Source organism: Stegastes partitus, unplaced genomic scaffold (assembly GCF_000690725.1).
Source record: "Stegastes partitus isolate 25-593 unplaced genomic scaffold, Stegastes_partitus-1.0.2 Scaffold809, whole genome shotgun sequence".
Taxonomy (NCBI): Eukaryota; Metazoa; Chordata; class Actinopteri; family Pomacentridae; genus Stegastes; species Stegastes partitus.
Window position 1 is genome coordinate 216,644 of NW_007578540.1, and position 20,138 is coordinate 236,781.

Consider the following 20,138-nt stretch of genomic DNA (forward strand, 5'->3'; position numbering starts at 1 on the left):
AATTGCTAGAAGTGACTGAGAGGCCGCTTGGTTTTGTAGGGAAAAGGGAAGGAGTGTGACTTCTTTTTGTAATGGCAGAGTTTGTAAGCAACAAAGTAAGAGGAACAGAAAACAGCGGGTTCAAAATAGATAAAGAGGAGTTGTTCTTACCGAAGAGCTGTGTGGGGTTAGTGTTGCTGGTGGCTTTTTCATAGTTGGTAAGTCCCTCATAGATGACCTTGCCCACAGCAGCATACAAACACTCCAGCTCCTCGTACTTTGATGCCACAGTTGATGTGCCTGGAGAAATAAAGTAATGTTTGCTTCAAACAATGAACAGCCACAAATCTAAACCAATGCTTTACTTTGGCATAGAAAAGTAAGCCTAAAAAATTAAGCATCAATAAACAGAGCAACAGTGCATATATTGTGGCATTTTTTTAATGAACACAGCAGGGAGTGGACAGTTTCTCAGAGAACACTCTTGTTTATCTGAGTTTAAGTTCCAGTTTGAATTTAGGCATTTAGCATAGCCAACTTACTAGGCTCAGTGGGGAAGTTGCTCATGAGGCGAGAAAGGAGGGAGTGGACAGCCCGCAGGACTTTGGTATTGCCGCAGGTCATGCATGCAGCTATGCCCCGCTGGAGAGGCTTGAAGTGAGCCAGGATGGCTGGGGCCTGCAGCACTGTCAACAGGAAGCAGAGAATCTCCAGTCCAGTGCAGATGTTGGAGATGTTGGCTTGTGCTGGTTGCTCCTGAGAGGTCAAAGAGGAGAGCAGGTGGAAAAAAAATAAATTAGTTGAGTAAAAGAGGTGTCCACATGGATCATAGATGCTGTTGTGACACAAAAATATTTAGCACCTTTTAAAGTCTTTAGTGAATGTGATCTTCCTATCTAGCAAAATATCAAGGTTTGTGTTTATGTCACAAGGGTACAATCGTAAAACAAAGCAAGACAAACCATAGTGCAAAGTTATCTGTGGATCCATTTACCAATCCAGTTTTCATTCCATAAAAATTCTGAACAACTTAGAAATCAATATTCAGCACACAGAGGCATTTCTCACACAAAAAACAAGAGATTGTGATGGCTGTTAAACCAAAGATCAATGGCCAACGTCGGATCCTAATTTTGTCTAAATTGCAATCAAGGTTTACAATGGCAGGGCCAAGAGGATAATCTAGGACAGATCCACAGTACTAATCTCGGCTAATGAACAAGGTGACTCTTGTGATAAGGCTCCTGGTAGATATTAGGGTAGTATTGATTTGGCACTGTATTAACAGAATGGAAACTTGTCTCTGGAGCTATGTAGATAGTGCATATGCATGCATGTGCGTGAGCGTCACGCCACGTGCATGTTTTGTGTGTCTGCCTCCCCTAAAACTCCTTATTTGCCCTCTCATGCCACTCCCCCTGACTCTTAATCACTGCCATGCCAGTACAATGAGATGATAAAACGTAATCCGATTTAGAGCATTGTTCATTAGCCTGAGTAAGACGGCTGGGCAGGTAGAGCATGCTCCCGAGGGAGGAGGGTCTGTGTATGTGCATCTGCATAAGACCTATAGAAAGGCTTGTTTGTCAGACCATCCCCAATGGGATCTGGAAGGGCTGATTGGGTGTGTGTGTGCGCGCATGTGTGTGTGTTTGTTGGCTGAGGAAAAAGGCGCGGCCGACGCAGTGATCCCCAAAAGAGAACAAGGGAAGTACGTGACAATTGCCTGCGTTTGGTGATAACCTTGTCTGAACAGTGACGCCAAAATCAGACTGGAGAGATGAGTAGAGAAGGAGAGGAGAAATGGATAAAAAGAGAGAGAGAGAGAGAGAAGAAAGCCTGCGATAAGAGGCTGGATAGAAAAGAAGAGATGAGAGGAGGAAGTGGTTAGAGGCAGAGGGAAAGGCGTGGAGAGATGCAGAGAGGCACAGTGGGGCGATACAGAAAGCAAGGATGAGGAGTTTAGGATGAAGAGGGGTTGGGGGTTGAATGAGAAGGCAGAGGCCAACCCGGATAGACTCCTGTTATCTCACCACTGTCATTATTTTGTCATTATGGCGGTTGGCGCCTCACTTCATGTATTACTGATAACACACAAAGGACTTGGAGGTGTTAGAGCAAACACTAAGACAGAGCTTAAGCGGGGACAGGGAAACTTCTCTGGGAAGGCATTAGTTATCCTTTACTGTCTGCTGCTTATTGCTCGGAGCTGTAACAACAACAGCAAGCCTGAATATTTTGAATTTTATTCAAACTTGTTTGCCTGGAATACTGTTGATGACATACCCTTGTACTAGTAGCTTCAAATAATCCGTGACGAGCTCGCATAAAAACATTCTGGGTTTTTTGGACTTACCTAAAAACAGACAATAGTCCCCCTCGACAAAATAGTGAAGATAAGCCAGACTGTTTCGGAAAGTTAATATTGATGCAGGTAAAATCCAAGGAATAGCCACAGCAGGTGTAAACACAGTGACTGACAGGTGGTCACGAGGGAAGTGCGGCGCAAAAAACACAGCGGTAATGACAGGCTTTGCACCAAATAAGGTACAAACATGAATGTGGCTACATAAAACATGAAAAGCAGACAAAATGAGAATCATTGTGAAGGCAAATGTCATCTTACCACTGTCATTAGCAGCTTGTCAAACCACTGTAGCTTGAGCTCAGCACGATGCCACATGTCAGGCCGGAGGGCAGTCTTCATCAGGCTAACGCAGCGGCGGGACAGCAGCTCCCCTGGAGACCCGGCCACATTGGTGCTGTCGTTCACCTAGATGGGACAGTAGGAAGGCTGGTATCATTATCATTATCAATGACAAAGGGTCTTCATCTTCAATATCACAATAGTGTCCTGAAGAGGTAAGAAATCACACAGGGCAAGAAGGACTGTCACCACATATTGGAATTTCATTCATGCAGCTAGAGTTCAAAAGTGGCACAGCCAGGACGGAGATCATCCTTCAATCAGAAGCCCCTGTACCACGCTTCACAGTGACGAGCATCCAGCCTGCAGAAGCATCCTTGACCAACACAATGAATCCTTATCAGCTCTAGGTGTGGTGTCCTTTGGCTGATGGTAATCCCCTTGGGCCAGTAAAAACATAATTTTTCTCCAGGGATCAATGTAGTATCACAATACACCGTTATCAAGTGGAATACAAAGAAGAGATTATGTTTCTATAGACTGTTCAGTGAGCAGTGAGTGATCCCCAGCGGTTATACAGAAGGTTATATTCAAAAGAAATGGTTGGATGAACAGTGAAAATGAAGCTTGGCCCAAAAAAGAAAGCAGGAAAAGTCAAGGTGAGTGAAATCTCAGCGGTCTATTTCAGGCTTGTAACCAAGGTCATTACTGCCACTAGACCAAGGGACAGCTGTATGAGGAGACAAATAAAGGACTGTGTGTGGAGATGCGTTCACTGTGTCCTATCCTCACCCAACTGAGTGTTTAGAAAAGTTGTGTCCTACCTGGCAGGCGCTATGGATGGCAGAATTTGTTTACGTAGGATGTGTGTGTGAGAGAGGTGGAGTTAACTGTGTGTGTCTATGTGTGCTCAGTAATGGCGTTGCTCTTACCTGGCACGCAATCCTGATGAGGAAGTTGACGACGGTGTCCGTATGCTGTTTCTCGACGGGCTTTGTTAGCATGGTCTCTGTACCTGGCATGGACTGGGTGCGGCCAAACACCTGAAAACATACACGCCAACATTAGTCATATGTAAGATCTTCTTTGTTTGAGAAAAGACTCTACGAAGAGGTCAGGAAACAAACAGAATTGATCATAAACCTTTGTGACAGCAGTGCAAACGCTGCATAGAGTCCTTAGTTAAGAGAGAATATCAAAGACCCTGCAACAAAGTCAGGTTTTTGCATGCTCTGCTTATAGCGGGACGCAGGCTGCAACTATGATTTTCTGATAATTATCCTGGCAACTTTCTGAGCAATTAACATTTGCTCGGCTCAGGCAGAAACAAATGCTGCAATAGCGTTTTTCTTCTGACATTAGGTAAAAGAAGCTGAAATTCACACCATCATTAAGACTGCAATGATAAGTAATTTTTTTTTTCAATATAATAATAACCATCCATCTTAATATGCACAATCTGTCATTTGAGATACTTTGAGGACGTCTGTATGCAGATAAATAGAGTAAAAAAATGACACTAGGTAAGGCTGTTTGTGCTTAAATGAAAACAAATAGTATGTTTTGGTGCAGAAGTACTAATTGATTAGCTCTGGTGATTAGTATATTAGCATTAAACAAATAGAACTTCTAGGGGAAAAAAACAACAATTATTTCTCCAAAATTGTAGCAGCTTTTAATACTCTAAATGAGGGTGTTAACATTTTGGAATGAATTATGAACACCAAATTCATGAAGAGAAATATCTCTGTAGAAATACGTGGGGAAGGGGGATAAACAAACTTCATCAAACTGTGTTGTCGCTGCCCAATCATGGTCTCTAATTTCTGACACACAGGCACCATTTGATCAGACTCCACACGCAGTCAGGCAAAATTTGAAGGCTGTGATGGAGAACTAATAGAGCTAACAAACAATTTCCAAGCCTCTATTCTGAATAAAAAAATGCCTTTTGAAAGCTAAGTTTCTGCATGTACCGGAGTTCGATCGTGGTGTCATTTAACAACTATAGATTTTGCACATGTGCTTCTTGGAACACGGGAATCTCACACAGGCTTTGAGAGCTCTAAGACCGCAAAAGAGGTGTGAGATGAAGTAGGTGCGGGGCTGCAAAACTGATGTAAGGCAAACTGGATTAAAGCAACAACAATAACCCTGCTGCCATCTCCTGTTGGCATATATTTTATGAGAGAAAATAAATAATTGACTAGCAGGAAAATGGTGGAAATAGTTGTTTGATCAGTATTTTTTAAACTGCCCTCCAATCATTCAGAGAGGCATATAAGACAAAGACACCCAGGATGAATATTAAAGATGCGATGATACAACTGTCTCAGCACTGAAGTCAGTCAAATTTGTCTATCATCTGACCGACTCACCGTGGAGGCAGCACCGGCCGCCGTACGGAACCTCTTGACGTCCTGTCCGGCACCGGCGGCATCCAAGGACAGTCCTCTTTTCACAGCTCCCCCACTGGTTCCTTCGCCACCAGGCCCTACTTCAGCCTCGGTCTCCGGCTGGCGCACCAAAGAGAGGGACAGGCAGGCGAGAAGCAGGAGGAGGAGATGTGTTCGTCAGTTATAATTACAATGTCATTATATCTTGTTGAGGTTTCTTACTAGTTCCTGAGGGATTATGAGTCATGGTTATTTATAGAATATGGCTAAGAAAATGTTGTAACCACTACAATAAAGAGCTTTATCTTGTAAAATAATAAGCATCTTAAGCTTGCGTTGAAACAAAATGTTGGGACAACATAATTTTATAACAGTGTGTAAAGTGCATGTCCGCAGGGCACATGAGTACGACATCAGTTTAAATCAATGCAAACTGTATGTTCACCTGCTGGTCTTTGATCCTCTGTAACTCCCACTTGATGACCACCTCAGCGAGATCCACAGCCAGTTTCCTTTGCTCTATGGTCACACTGGGGGTGAAGCCCAGACGCTGCATTGCACTGATCATGTGCTGCACCAGGTGGTGGCGAACGGGGTAGTACACCTACAAAAAAAAAAAGGCATCAAATAAAACTTAAAAATCAAATACTAAAACAAAAAATAAGCAACACTTCCAAGTAAATTCAACATCCACCAATTAAGTATCTACCTCAGTTTTTTCTTAACCTATTCCGTATTTTAAACACAGTTAGGTAGGACTTTGCTGCATGTCATTTTTCTGAAGCCATCACGGCACATTGTTCTCAAATCCAATGGGAGAGTTTAGAATAACCAGAAGTAGTGCAACGGAGTAAATATAGCCAGCAAGGCTAAACAGATGACAGAGCAGCAGGAACAGAATAGAAAATCAATCTAAAATGTCACTGTGGCTTGAGGCATGCCTTTTACTCGCTTTACTTTATGTGCATATCTCACTATTGCAACCTCTACTGCGGGCAAAAAAACTGTTGCAGAATCTAAGTATGGAAGAATAGAAAGTAAGGATTGCAGGATATAAGCTTGAAAAACAAGCTTGTTTTGCATTAATGGGAAACACTTGCATTATGTGAGGGCACCAAACAATGTAAAAAAACAAAACAAAAACACACAAAAATCCTCATTTATCCTGCCTGTATGCCTGCAACCTAAACACGACTCAAGACACTTCATAAAACTTCTATGAGACCCCAGAGTATGAGCTTAGAAGTGAAATGTGTATGTCTGGTGGGCTGTAAACATTGGTTCTGACATTTGAGACTATTACTGACTTGGTTAACTTGTTCTTAGATGATCCTCGTCAGAAGAGGAAAATCTCTCCCTTCCCTCGACTTCATTTTAAATGGAGTGTCTTCTCTATTATTCCACATATATGAGACGGACTCGCATCGCCTTAGCAACCATCGAAAGCAATTGTCTACGTAGCTCAATAGCCGCTGCATCTTCACAACTGTGATTCTCCTAGAAACCACTCTTGGACAACACTAATAATTTTCTTTTTTATGATGGCCTTTTAAAGAAAAACAATCTATTTCCAGAGGAGCTTTTAGCATCATTTCAGAAACAATTTCGACCACAACAGCATGCGTATTACAAGGCCATTCATGCACGCTGGGCACGTGTATGCCACAAAGAGCAGAGGGTTGGTGGCTCAGTTGTCAAACACTGTGCAAAGAAAGAGCAGAGATTTCATAGCTTGGAACAACTACAAGGTGAAACTGTTAGTGAAAGTTGGTTTAAAGACCTAATAATGACAAAAACGTGGGTGTCTGCGCCAGTGTTTTCAAAAGTCTCTGTTTCTGCCTGAGACTGAAATGCAACACCACAGCTTTCACACTAAAACAGGGTCAGCAGCATTTCACGCAAGTCTCCTGTCTCCATTTTATGGGTCCTAAAACACAGGGGGGTAGTAGGACACTAGGTGTAACCATAGCACAAGTTATGAGTTTCAAAATAAAAGGGTGGATGTCGCCTGAACAATTCCCAAGGAGAGCCTAAAACTCAAATGTTTCCAGTCAACTGATAGCCCCATCAACTCATCACAATCTGGCTGCAAGAAATCCGGTCGGCCTGCCCGCAGAGCATCAATATGTTGAAGGCTGCCAAAAATAAAAACTGGAAAGGCAAGTGCTATTATTTACAGGAATTATCGTTTCGCTTAAAGTGCTGATGTTTTACTCTCGATTTTTTGGGGTGATCACACAGGCAAAGTTAAAATGAGGTGCTCAATCACTCTGAGTCAGAATAGGCAAACTCTGATACCGTATTCTTACTTAGTCTCAAGGACATGATGACACACACTTAGCCCCGAGCATTCACACACTCAAGTGTCACGCTCAAGAGTCGCTTAGCTTCCGAAAAAACCGAACTGGGACTCTCAAACACACATGCAGACAAAGGAGCGAGAGATGAGATGTCTATCTGAGGGCTTTTGTCAGTGTCAAAGAATATTAAAGCTTCTCACTTTGAGGGTAATTATAGTCAATAGAGCAGGACTTCACAGGCCCGGAATAACGGAGTGGCTAAGCCCTGTCCATCACATGTGCACACAGACAAACACGCACACAATCTCTCCGTTTCTTTATCAAACACACACACGCACAAAGTCTCTCATCTGTCTGTCATTATCTCCTCCCCAGTGTAATTATGCTGATGTGATTACATTAGATTAGTCATCTGGCCCAGTGAGAGGAGCCTGTCAGTGAGATAGAGAGGGGAGTTGAGGAAAATGTCAGTCTTCTGCTAAAAGACTGTCGCTCTCTGACTGGTAAGGCGGCGAACATCAGCTCAAGAAGCGAGAGAGGGCAAAAGTGTCTCTCAAGTTTAAGGAGGAAGGCGAACATAAAGGCCAGCGATCCTTTGCTGTTGTTCGCTTGTCCACAGTTGAGATGCTCTTTGACTCTGCTGATCACCACTGCGACGGCTGTGTCTGAAAATGTAGCTGCACTAACGCTGGATGCCTGCCGCCCGCATTTGCATCAGCTTCTTTGCCCCGTTAAGTTAGGAATCCAGCATTTGACTAGGAGACAGCAAAGCACAGCACAAACATCGCAGCAAGTAAAATTAACTAACATAAATACTAGTAACGGGGCTACGTAAGACAATACAACTTTTTGTGAGGGTACTCCTTTCCCATTAGGACCTGTTAAGAGGTGTCATGCAATTTGAGGTACTCAGATAATCAGTAAAATTGGCTCCTTAACTGTTTTTTTCCCCGCAGTGAGCAGGCAGCATCAAACACCTGTGAGCAACAGTTGTACTCTCACTACTTGTGGTGGCAGCTTACCATAAAGCGTTCAGTATAAAACGCTGATAGTCAGTAGAAGTATTAGTCATCCTGAGAAACATATTACTTGGAATGATGTAAACTGGAAAGAACACCACACAGTGTAAACTTGGCCCAAGTGTTTAGAGGAGTCTGTCATGATTACTGTAAGGAGCAGCGATTGAAATCAGATATGTTTGACTCTTCTGTCTGCTCCACCCAGCCCAGATGGATATCCTGGAACCTCATGCTTTCATCAGAAACGGTCTGACTGGTGGAAGTGTGTTCACTGACCGAGTTTGACGTCCGTATGATTCTGTATGTGTGTGTTACGTCTTCTCACCCTGAAGTGCTGCACAATGAGATGCAGTATGTGAACCAGCTGCGGCACAGTGTGTCCCTCCTCCACAATGATTTTGCGAGTCCAGTGTGTCAACATCTGGTGGCCGTCCTCCATGCGGGCGGGCACAGCTGGGGTCAGGATGGCCATGGCCTGGCGAACAATGGCTCGGGCCTCCATTGTGTGGGCCTTCAACAGACTGTGGAAAACCTGGACAAAACACAAACGCCATGTTTAATTTGGTGAAGTACTGAGTTGTTTTTTGGTTGTTTTTTTCCCCTCCATTCTTGTAATTACACCTTTAAGTGCAATTTCCGTCCCTACATATTCACAATACATTGAATGTGGGATTTCAGAGAGCATAGACAAGAATATACACTCTGACAAAAGCACACAAACACCCACAATACATTCTCAATCCTCCTATAAAGTAGTAAACTGGGTGGGGCACCTCACGCTGAAAACGTTTTTTGTCTTACTGCCCATTTCAGGTTTTTTTTTTTTTAAAAGCTATATCTAATTTTACTGAAAATAAAAACAGAACTTTCAGGATGATAATTGATGTTGTTGCCACCGTTTTATTTGTATTACAATTATGATTCCATAGGCATCGCTATGTGAAAAAAAAGTCAGGCATCAGGCATGAATCAAAATTATAGGGAAATCATTTTGCATCATTGCTGCAGTTACTAACCAAATGTGGCATTATATCTGCTAATCAAAGCGGACACAAAATTAAAAACTGAACTGACTCCAGGAGTGGATTGTGTTTTTAGTTTTTTTCCTCTCTCGCTACTAGGAGCTCACATTACAGATTTGAAGCTCAGAGATTGTGTTTTTCTTAGAAAAGTACACCACAGGAGTTGTAGTTACCTTTCCCCCCCAGAAAATGTCATGTACACAAGCTTGTATCACTGACTTCTTATCAAAGAGCTGTATTTGTGACACAGTTACAAATGAAAGGATGATTTAACAGTTATTTAACCATGAGTCATCGCCATTCAAGTGTAAAAGTGAGTTACCTAAAAATGACTTTAGGGAAAAATACACTGGATTTTTAGTTTTGGAGCCAGGGGTGCCTAAAAATCATTCTTCCCACTTCATAACTCCATGGCATCACTTTCTTCATAAGCACTACTCACACAGTAAGGGTCCTTGCTGTAAGTACCCCGTTTTCTATGGAGAATTCATCTGTTGTCATTTTATTTCACGTTCATTTCAGATTCCTGTCATTTCGAGGTTTTGTCTGTTTTTGTATGCAGTCATTTTCTAAGCTCAGTGTGTGTTTTTTTTGTCTCTGCTGCTCAGATTTCTCCATGTTTTATCTCTGTTTTTAGCTCCGTGGTACATCAAACCCCCGCTCCTCTGACTTTCTCTTCCCTCTTTTCATCATCTCCTCACCTGCAGGACAATCTTCTTGTGGATTGCAAACTTTGCGATGATGTGGGCCAGAAGTAAGTGACCGCTGTATTTGCAGGCGGGGTCCACGCAGGCTTTGGGTAGCAGGCACGGCCACGCGAAGGTCATGAGACGACGCAGTTTGCTGTTGCGTGACTTGTTGTTGTCGTGAATGTGGTGGGGTGCGTGCTCCACTAGCAGGGTGGAGAACTGCAGCAGGCAGATTCGCAGAGAGTCCAACAGGTCAGCCTGCTTCTCTGGGTCCAGAACCTTGGGAAAGGAATGGGAAGGATGAGGCGTTAAAAATTGTTGAGTGAAGCAGAAATGGATACAGCTTTTGCTGCACACGGCACAGCGTGAACGCAGTATATCTGCAGGGATTTGACTGAGTTGTTAATCATTAACAATGAATCAGTTGTTTTTCCAGGTGGTGAGATGTTTTATGTATGCAACAAATGCTTTTTTTTGTGTCAAACAAAAATGCCAGAGACTGGTTGGTGCTATTGTAATTCTTACCAATTGCAGACAGTCAATAAAAGTCTTAAATTATTTAATGCACTTAAGTAAACAAATAAGAAAGAGAAAGGCATTCTATTGAATATACTGTCTGTCAGAAGTACCAAAGTATAGCACAGTTATGACCACTGTGCGTTGCATCTAAATGACAGTGCACCACAACACAATCTACTTTTTACACATAATGAAAATCTCTTACATCTCCGCAACCAAATACCAATCACCATCTAAATTCCTTTTAGAGGCGGTACAGAAGAGGGGGGACAGCACGACGAGAGAGTAGGGGTAAGGGAGGAAATGAGTTTTAACCAGACCGTAGAGGAGCCATTAGCAGCCATTAGGACTGGTGTTAGTCAGTGATGAGCTCTGCCACAGCACAAACAAACACGCTGACCTTTAGCACGGTCACACTGTGACATTTACACCAAGAATTATAGTCTGGTCTGATGAATGGAACGTGATGGAAGGAGGCACCAGTGGGGTGGTGGGAGGAAAAGAGAAAAACAAAGACAGATGGAAGAGACTAAAAAGGAAGACAAGTAAGATAAAATGACGACAGTTAAAGCCAATGCGAGTGGATTTCTAAGATTTGCTTTGAAACACATCATAGAGCTCAGAAAATAATTTCAGAAAACATGAAAAGATTGTCAGCTATGTCGACTGTTAGAATGTTTTTCATCATTTTTCTGTTGAGAATTTTTTGGTTTCATGGTTAGATAAGGATGTCATACCGAGCACAACTCTGAACAAAGTCAGACCTTATGGGCTTCACATACTCAGCTCACTTTGTCCAGATTTTGTAAAAAGTGTCCCTTTGAATTCTGAGAGTAAATGAGAGTTTTTCCATAATGTAAATGTCTTAAGGTCTGCACTGTTTTTATTGATCTTTTTGTTTTTAAATTACTTCAACTTTCCTTTGCTGTGTTTACCTCTTATGTGTTTTGATTAATCTTCCCTGTAAAGCACTTTGAATAACCTCTATGTCTATGGTACTACATTATTAAACTTGCTTGCTATAATTTAAATAAGGATGAGATAAAGGAGAATGTTGAATGGGGCCAAACTGATTAGCCGACCTTTATCCTCCCGTCCCATCAACGTCCATCGCTATCACCAGCTGTGCATGCCCACCAATTAGTGAAAGTGGCATCGCGTGTTTAGTTTGCGATAGCAGGTAATAGTAGGCGCTGCTGCAAAGTTATGAAAGTATTCTGCATCTTCAGTGCACATTTGTGATTTCACATCGAAGCTACTTGGGTTCAGTTAAAACAAACTCTGATCAGTTTGTTATTTGGGCTGCTGTAAAAGCTGTTAATCAGAGGCTTTAGGAGACACACCCAGAGCGTTTTAGAGCAGAGCATGTTGCTTATTTGTTCACGATTTTGAATTTGATTTTATAATCTTGCAATTTTTTATTCATTCCAATTCAGCTCAGTGGTTGATAACACATTTTCTGAACTCAGAGCAGATTTTTTGTTACTGTTTTCCAAAGACTTTAATACGTGGAGGTCATTTGAGAAGAAGAATGTAGTTGATGATGACTGAGTATGGAGAGATGAAGTGCAGCAGGTAATGAAATGAGAGAGACCAAGCTGTAATAAGCTTTGGAATAAAGGACAGTGCACTGATGAGAAGGAAGAGTGCCTGCAAACATAAGTGTTCATGTGTACCTTGGTGATGAAGACACTGGTAATGCTTTCAGGATTGTCTCCTTCAGGGTTGGGCGGTCCAAGCAGCTGTTCGCCTTCCCCTTTCTCAAAGCTGTGTAGGAAGGCTGGATTCAAGATGTGCTGCAGTACCTATAAAACAAGAAAAAAAAGAAAAAAGAAAGCATGTTTAAATGATTTCACTGATAAGAAACTCAAGGCCATTTTTACATTTACATTTTTTCCATAGGTGAATTTACAGCCTTCACCCCACTTTGCCAAGACTATAATGGATAATTTCACTGATAGCACACCTTCCAGAAAGGAGAAAGTAATCAGTGAAATCACCTGGTGTGGTCTTTCAAAAGCTCGATAAAAGAAAAACCTGCAAACTCTCAGCTCTCCATCGCGCATAATTAAGTGATGAAAGAGTAATCTGCTCCTAAAATCTATTCTAAAATCAACGGGACACAAGTCTTTTTCAGACTGATAATAACGAGGTGAAAAAAAAACTTTGATTGGCGAAACAGCAACAAAGACATCAGTGCATAAAGACGGACGCGAGGCATGGCAATGTCAGATGTGACCCACAATAACGGTAATAAATGATGTGACATTTAAGAATAGAAAGAAAACAATGTCCATTCTGAGACGACGCTGAAGAACAATAACACATTCTCTTAATTAATCCATAAGCATTTAAAGCAAAAAACAAAAATCCATATTATCCAATGAGGAGAGAATTAAAATGCCATTTACTAACATGTTGAAACCTGCAGGGATTGTGAATGAAGGCTTGATTAGCCAGTAAAATGCAAAATAACCCAAGCACAATAGGGCTAACGACTGCATTTATTAAAGAAGCTGCTATCTATTAATGAACACCCCCATTCAATCCATCACTGAGGAGGACAGGGCATCGCTCAGCGGAGAATGAGCTGTGGTAGCATATGTTCCAACTCCTCCGTTAGCACATTATTCACGCACGCCCTGCACAACGTACATGCATGTTGATGGACTCACGCGCGCGTGCAGAAACACGACCACGCGTTCCCGAATATAGATACAAAGAAATTAGTAACTTCAGTCTCATCTGCTCCTATTAATTCTAAGCCTCTCTGACATCAATCAGTGTAAAATAACAGAAGATTTCCTGTAATGCTGCTCACGATGGGCTCTTGCATGAACGCTACATCTGTGCGTTAGTTCATGTGTGTAATAGAATACTTCTGAGCCTCTCATTCTGCAGGTGTCTTAGTTTTGTAAATCCTGTTTTCATTCACAAATAACGAGTGTGTGCGCGTATTGCAGTGCTGCTAGAGTTCCTCTCTGACCTCAGTGGGAGGTATATAGTAATGAGGAGGGAGATTATGCATTATGCCTCCATATAGATCAGCAATGCACCAAAAAATGTACGATTCTAATGTTGAAGAACAATTGCAAGAACAATATAATTGGCTTTACATATTACTAGGCGCAGAGCTGCCAGATTTCTGCCTTCCCACATACTCAAAGAAAGCTGAAACTCTGCTTCAATAATGTCATTACATTAGAATGATGTGACGGTATAAAAATGTAAAAACAAAACTGATATTTTTGCATTTCAACCTCACACAGCTGCTAGGTTTCATGCCTCTGCTTATTAATTCAAATTGCTCCTATAATATTAATCTACTCTGCTCAGATGCCAGAAGGGGTGCACAAAAGGTACAGGTACAAAACCATGTATTTGTTGATTCCCCTTAATAGTTCGGTTTGATTTCAATCTCTGCTGATTAGGTGGTAGTAGCGCAGCATGCACACGCATTCTGATGTTGTAGAAAAGTCTGTTGCATCGTTTGTCACGATGGGGACAAAAAAAGAGGAGCAGCAGAATGTGAAGCAGATGCACTGTGCTTCATAAATTCATACATTTGTTTGTTTGCTTGTCTGCGTGAGATCTACGCCGCGACTCGTCAAACGCTTTGGAACACAAGAGCAGCACAAAAGCGGTTTTCTGTAAGAAGTGTTGGGATGAAGCGAAAGAAGGAACACAGCAGCAGCATGAGGTCAGTCTGCGCTACCGTAGATGATTCATTGCTCCTGTCTCTCCTTCTCTTTCTTACACACTCCTCTCTGTGCTCGCTCAAAGTACTCTCCCAGACTCTTGTGCTGTAGTACGGGAATCGGATTTTCTATCTAACTCCCAGGCATGACTAAGAATGTGCGCACACTTTCCTCTGATATTGTGCTTCCGGGAAAATGCTACAGGCAATTATTTAAATGTCAGTGGAGGTAACACCCACACTCAATCGCTTGCTCACGACTCGCACACCAATCAACACAAACACATTCACACAAAAACACGTCCCCCTGTCTGTCGGCCTGTGTCTCTGCCTCATACGCGCAGCTAGCATCTGCTGCACACCAGAGGAGGACAATTAAGGGAAAAACAACAATAGGAGCACAACTCTGAAGGGGGGGTGGGCAGTGGGTGTGCTGCAGCTCTGGTAGCTCAAAGACTAAACTCTACTCTGCTAAACATTCAAATGCAGCAATTCCACCAAGAAAGATACAGAACAACGAGTTGCCTGAACTCTCTCTCCTGTGCCTTTACTTTGCCTGTTATTTTCAGTCCATGCGACACTGAAACAACGCGAGGAAAAAAAAGGGGAAGGTGGAGAGAGCAGCATCAAAAACACAACTGTACGTCCTTGGATTTTGGAGGTCTGTGTGCACTTGTCAGGCTCTTCTGCATGCGTGCAGTTGTGTGTTCTTGCCACACAGTCATTTGGTTATGTGCTATTGTGTGCCAAGGCAGGTCTTCCCCACTGACCCGTTTGTACTTAACAGCAGTGCTGTTGCTCCTCTGTGCCAGGTTATGTGCCTGGTACAGCTGTGCAAAATGTGTGTGTGCGCGTCCGTCCGTGTGTTTGCGTGAGTGCCTGCATGCGGGAGAGTGAGCTTAATTAAAAAGCAGCCCGAATGACTGTAATGCTTGCAGCAGCAGGTCAGGTGGAGAGGACAGAAGCATTCATCTGTGAGCCTCTGAGGGTCTAGAACCAGACAAAATGACCTTCCTGACTCTATCAAAGAACTTCTGGTACAAAACACACCAACCATAAAAGTCACTCAGATCAGGTCCCTAAAGGTTGCATTTCCTCACGCTGCAAAGTAAGTAAGGTGAGGAGGCGCTGAATAATAAATAATGCATCGTTCAGTTTAGGGCTGGGTAAGCTTATGGATTATCTAAGATTTAAAATCTATCTTTCCACAATGCAACAAGTTCAGAATATAAATCAAAAGCGTTATTGCCAATTAAAGTCAACGCGCCTTACAGTTTCGTATTAGCATATTTATCTAAATGTGTTTTTTTTTATAGAGCAGGCTTTATAATTTATTTATTTATTTGAAAATGCACAGCCTTGTATTGCAGCCACACTGACAAAAAAATGTCCTTAGACTCTCATTTTAACAAGAAACCTCTTGTTTTTACAGGATACATTTCTTGTTAATGTGACACATTTCCTCATTAGTAGGAGACACCACTTTATTCCGTTTCAAGAAAAATTTCCTTGCATCACTTTGTCTTGTTACAGTACAAAATGCTCTCGTTATTTCACACAGCCAAGGTAGCTGGAAACACTAACTTTTCTCATTATAACCCGAGTTGGTATACTGTGATAACACCCTGTTGTGGCGACATACCAAGCGGGGAACTCCCATATGGTGTTTAAAACTAAATTAAGTCCATCGTTGCCCGTGGAGACACTGTAGCATGGAGCAATTATAACACAACATGGCTGATTAACATTTAACATGTTGCAGGATGTTTCTATTACAGGCTGTGGATTGCTTTCATTTCATTTGCACACCTATGCGCATTCACGGTGTGTGGTTCTGTACTGGCCGGCGTAGCGTTGGCAAACTAAGCCGCAGATATTACTGTATTCAACAAGAATGACACCACGTATCCACCATCACAATCATCTCTCCGCAGACACAGTCGATCAAAGCACAGTATAGCCATCATTTTACCGCTTATTCTGTGCAGGGTCGAAGCGTAGGTGGAGCCTGTCCCACTGCAACATGGCTGGGTGCACCTGAACAGGCCACCAGTCTGTCACAATGTCGCAATGACTGAGAGACAATTTCAAATCTAAAGGCAACTTTCAACAGGGTTGCAATTTAGAAACTTTGTGTAAAATGTTCGGGAAAATATGATCAAATCCAAGCAGGGGTCTGTCTCTGGTCAGAGGTGGAGGGGGGATTGTTGTCTTTAAAATTACTGTTTTAGTGTTCTCATTATAGCAACCTTAATGTTTATTCTATTCTCTTTATTATTTCAGTTGTAAGGCACACCGGATATCACTAACCTGTACAATGCAAGTGAACTTGAACTAACTGATGGTAGTGGTGGATGGCTGCAAACAGCCATGTATATTTAAAGTTATTCATGTTGCTTCATACATGTAAACATAGATATATAGTCTCAAAGGGCACAGCATTTGGTGTGTGCTTGTAGTGAGGTATTAAACAGGTTGAGACTGCGCATCAATACTGATTACAGAGACAGAAGCGCTGACCTAAATGCATATTCAGAGGCACCATCAGCCCAAATGTCAGTTCCTGTATCTGGCCTTGTGAATACTCCTGATGGCTTGTTGAGGTGGCAGCAGGAGGGTAGATGTCCATTCCTGTTATATATTTTAACATCTGCAGTCTGGTATACTAACACTGCGCTGGCTGGAACACTTACATATAGGCGCACAAACAAAAGCAACCCACCGACACGTGGTCATGCTATATATTTATCAATCAGATGAGTGCTTAAGGCCACACCGTGTCTTCAGCATCACTTCAATGTCAGTTCCAAAAGATGGTTGGTCAAACTGTAAAAGTTACAGATAAATTTCAAGTACTTGTGGCAGGAAATCATGAACCGGCTTTCCTGCTCTGTCTGTGTGCGTACCTTTGCTTTAAGCTCATCGTTGAAGTGGGGGTCATTGAACTCAACGAAGCGGAAGAACAGGGCGCGTTTCTGGGCGATGGAGTAGTTCCTAGGAATATCCTCCTCCATATACTCCTTCAGGAAGGTCATGTTGCACAGGAAGCGACCTGTAAATGCCCGCAGCAGCTGGAACAGCAGCTCGATCTCTGAGTAGTTACGCCTATTGAGAAGACAGGGGGTCGATAAGTTCAGCGCGCAGATAGAAATAGATATGTCAACAGCAGTGACAGTGTGCAACAGAACTTTCGAATATTCTACCAACGGAACTCTGGTAATTAGCCAATTTTATACTTTTTTTGAAACAGAACTTTGTTTATCAAAAGAAGGTTGACTGAACACATACACTCTAAAATTACTGGCTGAAGTGGTTGGGGGTTAATTGCAAGGTCTGAAATAAACATCTGCTGAGTGCGTAGTGCACCAAGTGTGCTAGCACGTTCTCAGAGCTCAGACAGAGAGGTGGGGTGAGAAGGTCAGTCATGATTGGAATGTCATTTAGTTAAACTTAGAAACTGCACAAACTTTAAAAATTTGCATTATTAGCTTGTAGTGCTTACAGTACTGAATAACTCAAAACGATACTCAAAGGGTCACTTAAGTTATCAAGTTTTACACTCTCATGGTAGCACTGCTAATTGTAGAGTAATGACTGGCCCAAAAGCTCATAAAGCAGTTGTTCTGGATGAGTATATGGTTTCTTAACAGTTCTTAAAACACAACTTCATATCAAATGTATATTTTCAGCTACAGCTCATGAAATGTAGAATATTTTGCACTTGTAAGAAAATCTACATACTTGCAGTAGCTTAGCAAACAGTAAGCCAGCAGTTTGGGCTCCTTCCAGTTGGTGGCAGCCATGTTGTCTTTGCGATGTCTCTCCTGAAAGGCCTCACTGACCCAGACTCGCCTCAGCTGACTGACCAGGGAGTGCTGTCCCGCCAGCCAGCCCTCATCATTCTTCACTATGATGCTAATAATCTGAACAGATGGGAAGAAGAAAAAAGATTAAGCTAGGTTAGGACAAATCATGGAATTCATAAGAGTAAAGCAGTTCTAAGATCTGCATGAAGTACTACATTACACATGTTCACATCTGACCGGCAAAGACATACCTATGTGTATTAAACGTGTGTGTAGATGTATACATCATGGAATGTAAATGAAAATGTGCAAACCTTGATAGCCTGAAACTGCAGATCCAGCCTGGCTGTGGTCGTGGAAGGAGATCCAGGTCGAACAGTTGCTGCAGTACCAGCAGGAACAAGCAGGGGGACGAAGCGGTTGGGATTGGAGGCCAGTACGTCTCTCAGTGGCTTGGCGTCTTTGTGTTTCAAAAAACTCTGCATATGAACACATACACAACATTAAATAAAGTAAAACCAGAGAAATTTGTGTTCACTGCACTGTATCAACTACTGTACACAACACATTTTAAGGAATATGATGTGGAATGATAAAGAAAATTAGAAAATTTTACTGGGAGCGATCCATCTCAATTTGGTGCTAACAGGACCACTGAGCCTCGAAACACCCAATATATCCCTGATTATAGCCCATTACAGAGGCAGCAAAAAAGCAAAATGCCTTTTTAATGGCAAATATGTCCATGAAAAGACTGAAGGGGTTGCTACTTAAAGCTGCGATTGTCTGACCATGAACATGCGGCTCCACTGGGGGTCGTTGAGCGTAGCCTCCATCATAAACAGCTCCACTGTCTGAGATGGGTGGCGTGTCAGGAACTTGATCAAAGGCTCCCTGAACGGACTGCCGGCCTGGTGTGAGACAAAAAAGAAAAAAGAGTGGAGGAGAAGGGAAAGCAAAGGACAAACAGACAGAAAAATCAAAGCTGGGAATTACTTTCTTGTTTAAAACAAAAACAACCTTTAAATATCAGAGTTTGAGAGTCATTAACATTAAAATTTAGATCTTACAGCATTAGTAAACTTTTCCAAGATTCAAATAAATAATATCTTGACATTATGAAGTGTTTAAGCATTTAAGGTAAACTTGTGCATTGTTTAAATGTCAATGACTGTTTTCCAAGCATTGTTTAAAGCCCAGCTATGGCCATTTCCTCATCTCTTCCATTGTACCAAATTAATTCAAACCAGCATCTTCTTTTCTTGCCTCAATCTCTCAACTACACACTACTTACAACTAACACAACACTAAGTAACCAGGAAAAGCACACGTTTAATTTCTGGCACGTCTAAATCGTTATGTTAATAAAATAAAAACAACGAAAGCCTGCTTTTTCTTGAATCTCTGTTTGGGCAGTGCTTTAGGATTTCCTTGCTAATCCTCCTGCAGCTTTAATTGTCTGCATGACGGTGATGGATTTTTAACACTACTTCTAATGCAAGACAGTCCATCTAAAAAGAGGAGCTGGTTGTCTTACCTCTATGAGCATGGCTCTCTCCGTCTTCATGACCACCTCCAGCAGAGGTTTGACTAGAGTCTGAGGCGCGGCCGGGATCAGGTGGAAAAGGTTAATGATGGCGGAACAGATCTTCATCTCCTGCGGAAAGATTCAGAGAAAGACAACAGAGGGAACAAGGGAGTGGATGAAATTCTTGAACGGATGAGAGAGACACAAGACATCGTTTCTGACAGACAGTCTTGATGGACAGCCAACTGTGGAAAGACGAGGATGAATCTGCAATTATTAGGTAGTTAGGTGCAGATAACAACACTCACATGAACTCTTGGGTAACATTTGCACGGGTTACAAACAAATAAAGGACAGAATGCGTGGTCGTTTTTGTACACCTTTGGGTTTGTCAACATCTCGGGAGAGCAAAAGTCAGAGGAAAAGCAGGAGAGCTGGACATTTCTAAACAGTCAAAATGCGAGGTTAGAGCAAAGCTGAGATGACCACAGACACATGGAGACAGAAATACAGGGCAACTCCACCACTACCACGAC

The 20,138-nt window shown here is 42.3% G+C and overlaps 1 protein-coding gene across 1 annotated transcript in view; it reads right to left on the reverse strand.

Moving 5' to 3' along the window:
- trrap (transformation/transcription domain-associated protein) overlaps nt 1-20,138 on the reverse strand; it is a 90,640-nt gene that overhangs the window by 47,888 nt on the left and 22,614 nt on the right. Inside the window, exons 32-45 of the mRNA XM_008292417.1 lie at nt 19,612-19,731; nt 18,866-18,985; nt 18,389-18,553; nt 18,010-18,191; nt 17,175-17,373; nt 12,248-12,376; nt 10,065-10,331; nt 8,667-8,873; nt 5,468-5,626; nt 5,005-5,142; nt 3,559-3,669; nt 2,606-2,752; nt 522-735; nt 151-279 (exon numbers count right to left, since the gene is read on the reverse strand). Of these exons, the coding sequence (XP_008290639.1) occupies nt 151-279; nt 522-735; nt 2,606-2,752; nt 3,559-3,669; nt 5,005-5,142; nt 5,468-5,626; nt 8,667-8,873; nt 10,065-10,331; nt 12,248-12,376; nt 17,175-17,373; nt 18,010-18,191; nt 18,389-18,553; nt 18,866-18,985; nt 19,612-19,731 (2,287 nt within the window). The remainder of the gene's footprint in view (nt 1-150; nt 280-521; nt 736-2,605; nt 2,753-3,558; nt 3,670-5,004; nt 5,143-5,467; nt 5,627-8,666; nt 8,874-10,064; nt 10,332-12,247; nt 12,377-17,174; nt 17,374-18,009; nt 18,192-18,388; nt 18,554-18,865; nt 18,986-19,611; nt 19,732-20,138) is intronic.